The sequence below is a fragment of the Oculina patagonica genome, chromosome 3 (genome assembly GCF_052425735.1).
Source record: "Oculina patagonica isolate OP01 chromosome 3, crgOcupat, whole genome shotgun sequence".
Lineage (NCBI taxonomy): Eukaryota > Metazoa > Cnidaria > Anthozoa > Scleractinia > Oculinidae > Oculina > Oculina patagonica.
In genome coordinates, this window is record NC_135760.1 from 4,755,442 (window position 1) to 4,764,117 (window position 8,676).

The 8,676-nt window shown below is 39.0% G+C and overlaps 1 protein-coding gene across 1 annotated transcript in view; it reads left to right on the top strand.

The window, feature by feature from the left end:
* LOC144645126 (mannan-binding lectin serine protease 2-like) overlaps positions 1-3,263 on the top strand; it is a 69,560-nt gene extending 66,297 nt beyond the window's left edge. Inside the window, exons 6-7 of the mRNA XM_078504605.1 lie at positions 290-466; positions 1,809-3,263. Coding sequence (XP_078360731.1) covers positions 290-466; positions 1,809-2,422 — 791 coding nt within the window. The 3' untranslated portion in view covers positions 2,423-3,263. The remainder of the gene's footprint in view (positions 1-289; positions 467-1,808) is intronic.
* Positions 3,264-8,676: the final 5,413 nt, after the last annotated feature.

Sequence of the window (8,676 nt, forward strand, 5' to 3'; positions counted from 1 at the left end):
TAGTAGTAGTAGTAGTAGTAGTTGTAGTAGTTGTAGTAGTAGTAGTAGTAGTAGTAGTAGTAGTAGTAGTAGTAGTAGTAGTAGTAGTAGTAGTAGTAGTAGTAGCAGTAGTAGTAGTAGTAGTAGTAGTAGTAGTAGTAGTAGTAGTAGTAGCAGTAGTAGTTGTAGTAGTCGTGGTGGTACTGGTGGTATTAGTAATGTTTGCTGTTGTAAATATAATTTTCCAAACAACAGGCAGCACAAGAACTCTAGAACAATTTCTCAAGTTCGTTTCTGATTTTTTTTTTAGTATGTGGAAAAACATCTCTGGCAACTTGTGGTGGAATAGTTGGCGGCGAGGGAGTGTTCAAGAAAGGTTCGCATCCTTGGCAGGTTATGCTGTGGAGCAAACGAGAAAAGAGAAGTTTTTGTGGTGGATCTCTTCTCGCTAAGAGATGGGTGGTAACAGCTGCACACTGCGTCACTGGTAATAATGATTTGTGACCCTTCGTGGCGCAAATTGTTAAAGCGTAGAAGTGAACTGTGGTGATTGATTTCTTTCATCCTGTTAAGGCTTCAGTGTAAACTGAAAACCAAACGGCTACATGTACTAAATCGAGCCATATGAAAACAGTGTAGATTTTCTGCGTTAATTTCAATCCAAGTTCTTTCTTCATATCATTCAGAAGGATTTTTTTCTTCTTCTTGTATTATAACTACAAAACTGTTAGGTGATTATGTTTATGCGGTTATGCAGTTTGTACCAGTAGGTCGTAGCCCTGTAAAGTTATGCCAGGAGGTCAAAATGCTTGCAACAGAATTTTTCTTTTTACATTAATTGCTTTTGAGGCATTTATGTTAACATACTAAAAGTCAACAAAAATCAACTCATGGGAAATATGTAAAAAATCCACGTATTGAGGCAGGCTGCCATGTTTTTTTGCTAATTAGCCATTGTAAACTGTTCTAGATCTGTCAAGGCATTTACCACTTTTAGTTACATTTAACGTGTAAAAACAAGGACTGTTAAGTACAGTTACATTTAAATTCTATCGTGCCGTTTTCCAACAAATATTCAACAAAAAAGTGTTATTTTCTAAAATTAACATTTTAATTTCATTAAAATGGTAATTTCTCATCCCTTCCTAGTCAGTAACTGGACTATCATAGATCATCGCCTGATTATCTATCAGTACCTTTCTAACTGTACAGTAACAGCGGCGAAGCAGAGGGGGGCAGGTAGGTCTGAAGTCCCCCAGCCCCCTGAGGGTGTTACGTAAATGCCTTGGGGGTGGCGTCTGCCCTTTAAAAACACTTTTAAAACTTATCTGTGATAAGGCTAATTTGCATAAAACATGGCGTCTAAAGGGCAAAATGAGAGAGGTCAAAAAATTTCATTTTTTCCGTATTTTGCCTGGGTTGATTATTGTTGACTTTTAATATGATTATCTAGAGTCCTTGACGAAAACGTCCCTGATAATAAAATTCTGTTGCAAGCATTTTGACCTTACGGTATTAAATCACGTTAACTTTCCTGGACTATCGGTACTCCAGTTGCCTGGGTTTCAGCGCGTTTCTGCGTCAGTATTGGAGCGAGATACGTTACGCTAGTGCCGCCCACCACACGGAGTGTAAACGATACCAGTAAATGTACAGTGAAACCTGACAAATATGCTAGCTGGAGCGAGGGAAGGGAAAACCTAAGATAGACTATCATTCCAGCAGGAGTATAGCTAGACTCCTAGTTCTTTCATGCTACAGAAACCGGGATACTGAGCTCCGGTCCTGTCCGGCTGCGTGGTATAACTTCTCTATTTGAATGTGTTTAGGTCCATATTACCTCAGCGATATCGAGGTTCGCCTTGGCAAATTGTTCACCAACAAACGAGAACGACGCCGTCAGCAAACAAGGCTTCCCGACAGAATCAAGATTCACCACGAGTTCGACGCTCTTACCGATACTTACGAATCAGATATAGCACTCATCCACCTCAGCAGAGAAGTGATTTACACTAATTATGTCAAACCAATATGCCTTCCTCACCCGACAAACGACCTCCTTAAGCCAGGTGCTATCGGTGTCGTAACTGGGTGGGGCAGAAAGGGAGAAGGGAAGAAGCTCCGTACCAGATTGCGCAAGGTCAGTTTACCCATTGTGGACCAAGCCACGTGTAAAAGATCGCACCCAACACAACTGGTATCCAACAACATGTTCTGCGCTGGACATTTAAATGGCGCTCGTGGTGACGCATACAAAGGAGATTCAGGAGGACCGCTGGCCATCGACAGTAGCCTTTCAGCGAGGGCTGATGATCACCGCTGGGTGCTCGCAGGCATTGTTTCTTGGGGAGACGGTTGTGGTAAAGTTGGAAAATACGGAGTTTATACTCGAGTGTCGAATTTTGTGACGTGGATAAATAATCATTTGGATGACGATGATTGAAAAGAAGCTGGCACTTTATTCTTCCTCAGTAGTTTAATGCATTTGTAAACGTTTTCCATATCAGGCAATAGTTGTTGCTATTTTTTAGAATCAAAGAACAAATTAGTAGCTTAATTCCTCATGATCAGTTGAAGAATAACTTAGCTTAATTTCTCAGTTGAAGTGTTGAATAGACTTAATTGAACCACAGTTTTAGATTTTTTCAGTGCAGACTACAGCAAAACAAGTATAAGGGCAATGTTAGAACTAACCAATTCCGTATAATGTGGTTTACAAAATAGGAGCAACTCGAAACACTCGCTTAGCGTTTCGTTATGTACTACCGAAGTATTTGAAAAGAAAAATTAGCGATAAGAAAATAGAACGACGTTTCGATGACGCCATGTCATCATTATCAAGTTAAAATTATAATACAGAGTTCAGGCTTATATCTAGGGTGATCTAGGGTGTGATAATCTATTAGCATATTAAGTTTTAAATAAACAGTTTAGCACGCACAGAATCTGATTGCGTGTTAAGTTTCGGCTTTGTGTTTCTTATAAAGAGCGTTTCGTAAATTAAGCAGTACAACTTCGTGCGGCATTTCTTTAAAACAGAAAACTGGTCTTGTACATTGTAGACTTGCAGCTTGTGGTCTTCTTTTAAGTGTTGGCCAATCGCAGAACATGTTTTGTTATTCGAAAACTACCGAAGTAACAGAAAATAAGCAATACATTAATCTGCAAGAAACCTTTTCCTCTGTGTATTAAAAAAAAGTTTACTTCAAAATACATAAGACATAAGATAATATACTACCTTATAGTTTTGTTTATTGTGTGTTAATTAACAAACCCAATTTAGTACTCACTTAGCGCTCAGTTATGTACAGTTAGGTTTAACGACCTTAATTTATCCCATTAATTTTTGGAGAAAATATATTCCGTTAGTTCCTGTGGTTTGTATCCCCAAATTTGATGTTCGATATCCCGAAATCTCTTTTTAAAATATCCCGTATTCCGTTAATTTTATACCTAACTATCCCGTATCCCGATAACCCTAATAGGGCCTCCTCTAGGATGAAACCAAAGACCAAGCGTGCCAAACATTTAAGGGGCAGTATCACGAGAATTCTTACAAGTTTTTGTGTAAGGTATGATTAAATTTCAGAATTATTAGGGTGCACTCAGTGATCAACAAATTAACCTTTGAACAAAAAAGAAAGGCATAAATTCGTTATGAATCAATATAATCAATGGTTTAAAAATGGTTTTCTTTCAAGTAACATTGTCCGTACAGTACAATGCCAGTACAGTACATTTTAACAATTACAGGCCACTATAAATTTATATGAGTGGATTTCTTCATTTTCAAGTAGAACTTAACCTCGTTGAAACTGTCCGTTTAATTAGAGTCATAAGTCATTCTAAATTATCACGCCATGCCGTACGTATACTCGAGCACGCAGCTTGGCATGTTTATGCTATCCGGCTACATTTGTACATAAAGGGCAACAGGCTATCAATTAAGCTGCAAAAACTCCGATATTGGTCCAAATTGAATCAGCCATGAGGTTAGTTTGGAAATGTGGGAATTTTTTTTAATTCAGTTATTTCTAAAATGGGCAAGCATCTAAGGTAGTGAAGTCCCATTACATGCTACAACTGATGTCATCAGTGGCGCCTTCCTGTGAGCTGCGTATTTCCTACAGCAAAGAATTCAAGCAAATCACCTAGCCCAACCAGCTACCCATATGTTCTTAAACAAGAGGAAAATAAAGTTTTGCATTAGTATAAAGAAGTCTGATTTTTTATGGGGAGAATAACGCAGTTTCGCAGGGATAGCACAGTGGTGGTAGCGCTCGCCTCCAAACAATGTGGCCCGTGTTTGATTTTCGGTCCGGCGTCATATGTGGGTTAACTTTGTTGTTGGTTTTTGTAAAGCTGTGCGGAAATATTTCTAAGAAATTTTACTTGCGTCTGTTGCGTTTTTAAAAGAAATGAAAAATGAATTTAAATATCATTTTACGCGTAATTAGCGCGCGCGCGCGCGCTCGCACATCAACAAAATGGCGGCTTTTTTCTATGCGGCTTAGTCCGCGAGAGAAGTAAATTGTCACTTTCTCCTAAACGAACCTGGTGACCTATCAATTTTTTTCTCATATTTTGGGTGTAGCGATCAAATTCTTTCTGTAAAATGAAAACAGATCAATTCATGTGTTTGAAAAATAAATTATCGCTAAAAAAAGTGTACTTTTTGTGTACTCGCAGAGGAATTATAAAGGAATTATATGGAATATACATGGTCGTCCTGCTCCCAAACGAATCTGGTGACCCCCCTTTTTTATTTCAAAATTTAAGTTCCCTTGAAGTAATAAACCAGTAGGCGAAGTTTGGTTAAAAATCTATGTTCAGTTTTATTTCGGGGCAATGACCTTAAACCAGCTCAGAAAAAATAAGTTGACACCAACGAGCAAGAATCAGTAAAAATAAACTGTTAAACGACGTTAAAACTTACTCAGGAACAGGTCTAACTTGCTATTGTTTGTTAGTCCACGGTTAAACTTCGTCTAGACGCTAGCCTTGCTAAAATTGATCATAATTGGAATCGCAGGCTAAATCCCGGTTTAGATAACGACTTTCTTAACCGCGGTCTAAACCTCGTTTAAATGGCCGGCCCGAGATTGTTTCTATATTGACTGACCCTAAGATAAACGAGGGACTACTTAGTTTTCAAATTTGATCTTACTAGACATGTCGTCGAACATGCATACGGTCACACGACGTAAAGAGGACTATGGCTATGGAATACTTTGCCGGATCTCACGTAGCTTGGAGATACACGTACTACAACTCACTCGAGGTGTATAACACAGTTATTTAAAAATGCACGGCTACTAATTGGTCATACCTTTGCTTCTTTTTCAAGGTACGTTTGGCAATCTTTTGTTGGACAGTAACCATATTGTAAGTTTACAAACATATTGTAAGTTTTCAAACATGACGGCCCAACAATCCACACAAAATGTAAAAATTATTGAGACTACGAGAGGTCTCTTATCTTTCACACAGTCAGTAGAAAAGAAAAGGACACGACACGCGGGGGACGCGCGTCGCGTCTATTCGCACGAAGATTTTCTCGCGCGTTCGCGAACTCGCCCTTTCGAATAACCTCGCGGAGAAAAATGAGGGACTTATTGTTGTCTACAATTTTTGCTGATGCTCGAATACCCTTCAAGTAAGCTCATGACATGAAAAAGGAGATGTTAAATAAAAAGGTCTAAAAGGTGTATCGAAAAAAGTAGGTTGTCACTACGATAACAAAACTAAAACAAAACTGACAGGTTTGTTGAAATTCTATCCTTGGATATCTTTAACATCAGTTTGTTGAAGAGAAACAAACCCGATCGAACAAAAGCATGTTTTTCTACAAAGCCTTCGTGCTTCTCTTTGGGTGTTTTTCAGGTCAGTGCATGTATCTTTAGAAGTTTTTCACTTTTCTAATTGAAAACTGTGGGAAAAAGTATTAATGCTATTCTCAGTCTGGCAAAGCGACTACCATGTGACGCAATCGGAAGCTGATCTATTTGTGCCCGTAACTCCTAGTTGCTGACTTGGTTTGGCTACCCTATTCTTAGGATCTTCCTCATTAATTTGTATACTCTTGTTCGCCCACGCGAGGTTCTCGAGTTGTTTATGAGAAGTGCTACGTTAACTTGACGTCGGTGTTGAAGATTCTGTTTTTCGTCTTTGTTGATACTGTGGTCTTTATTTCTGTAGTTTGAGCACAGTAAAAGCAAACAGGTCATTCAACCCCAAAGAGTAACAACGGGTCAGTCTCCTTCAATACCATAATTATAGAGAGTTCCCACCCCCCATGGCAAATTCAGTCCTGTCCTGGCTTTTCCAATTCTTGTTTTGATGTTCTGCTCTGTTCTAGTAGTATTTTTGGTACTTTTTCCCCTTTTTCCGTCTAACCTATTGATTGTATGTGTTGTAGTTGTTTTATTATTTTAGTTAATCTCTTCGTCTTTGTTTTGTCCTTCCTGATGCGTTACATACTTGAAGATGATAAAATAATGTTCTGTGTAGTATTTGATCCCTACTTTTTTGCTTTTTTGTATTTCGTATCGATACGGTGTTTCATAGAAAGTCAAAGAACTAATTTGAAGACTGCGAAGCTTGTTTAATTTGTGTTTTACAACACTTGGTTCACCAGTAGAGGGACATTTTTTACCGGCCCTATTTTATTCTTCTATTTACAATCTTCTTATTTATTAAAAAGATCTTCTATAGTTGCCAATAACATCGATTGGTATGGTCACATTTGCCTCCGCCGAGTTTCTCGGCTACAGAAGGACCCCGATAGACCCAAGGAACTGGGAAATGTGTTCGTTATAACCGGGACTGGTTGTATTGGGGCTTCCTCCATCTGGCCGGGCTAAAGAACATCGTTCTTTATACCGGGAACTTCAATTCAGGGATCCACTGTTCCACTGTATTAACATGATTATGAGTATATTTGAGCTTGCATTTTGTTAACTGATAAGTACTTATTCGTTTTGCCTATCCGTCTAGATGTTTCCGTCAGAGCCTATCGTCTTTACGCAGCAACAGACGAAGTTAGGGTGAATATAGGGCAAAACGCTTCGCTTCAATGGACGTACACCGTCGATCGAGGTTATACGTACCGTATTTACTGGACAACGAGCACCAACCCTAGAGATTCAGAGCCAAGAGCGAAAGACATTCTGTTCTATAAAGCTCATAAAAACGCAACAGTAAAGGCTTCCCCGAGAATGCCCTCAAGATATGCCGGAAGAGTGCACATAATACCACAAGCCACTCTGTTTATTCATCGTGTCGGACTGTCAGACGATGGGTACTACATGTGTGAAATAAGCAGTCCTTTTTATCACATAAGAAAGACAATCAAGCTGACTGTCACAGGTAAGTGTGATCTTTTTTTAGAGGAATTCTATGCCCATCCACGTTCCTTACTTAGGTCCGTTCATCATCCTCATCATCATCATCATCATCATCATCATCATCATCATCATCATTATCATGCCTTATTTGATAAGTAGGTTAGTAATAGGCAGCCAAAAGGCCGATGTGGGCCTATTATAACAAAATAAAACGTATCTAACTACAAACTAACTACTACTATTGCCAGGTAAAATTGGCATAAGATCGCCAGATTAGCTTACGATCGTTCGGATTGGTGTAGTTTTGTGGATGCCCTTTGCTCCTCTTAGGAGCTGTGGGGTTAAATAAGTAACTACAAATGTAAAAATGGTAAAAATAGGAAAATTGACATTTCTAATATCCAGTGGATAGCGTAGTTTGTTTTATCAACATTTATCCACTGAATATAATAGTGATTTATCGGGTGGATAGAGTTATCCACCCTTTGAACAACGGGGCCTTTTTACGCTACACTACTGAGCTAGACAAAGCAAATCTTCCTGGTGGTCTCGATGTTTTTTTTTTTTTTGAAGGAAAGCTGCGTTAAAACCTCAACTGCTGTTGTTGTTTTTCGTTAAATGTGTTTTCCTCATATCGAAATTATGATTAGCACGGTCAAGGTTGCTAAGTTTGCTATGTAAGCTAAACAAAGAATAACGAAACACCCAAATAACATGAATAGTAAACAACCATTTACCGAAGTGGAGTGAATAGTACTTTGCTAATTACCTCCGAGTTAACCAATCAGAGCACGCGAAAAGCACTTTTCACTTGTGTGGTATATACTAACACGAAGTGACCACGACCAAGATCCCTACCTTTTCATTTGCCGCGTGTGGCATTTTCCGCAAATGTGCGTGGTGTATTTCATGCGCCTATGATTTCAGCCGGTTGAATTCTTTGTGAGGTCTGTGAAGTGAAGTGGTCTGTTAATTGAGGTAGCACGTAAAAGTAAAAAAAAAAAACACTGACTTACAAACTATATACAACATGTTCTCTCCTCCCTAGTCGCATAAACGTACAATAAGAAGTCTATTTATCTCAGAAAACACCTGTATTTTTGTAGCAATTCCTTGGCTCCAAATTGTATCGGACTTCCCAGAGAAGCTTACATGGACTCGAGGTAAATCAAATCAGCTAAAATGCGCCGCCATAGGACATCCTGAGCCACGGGTGACATGGATCAAAGACAACCATCTTATCAAACAGGATTTGGGTGTGGCCGTGCTTGATGTTCCATTTGTAACGCGCCGACATACTGGTTTGTACAAGTGTCTGGCAGAAAATGCAGTGGGAAAGGAACAGAAACAA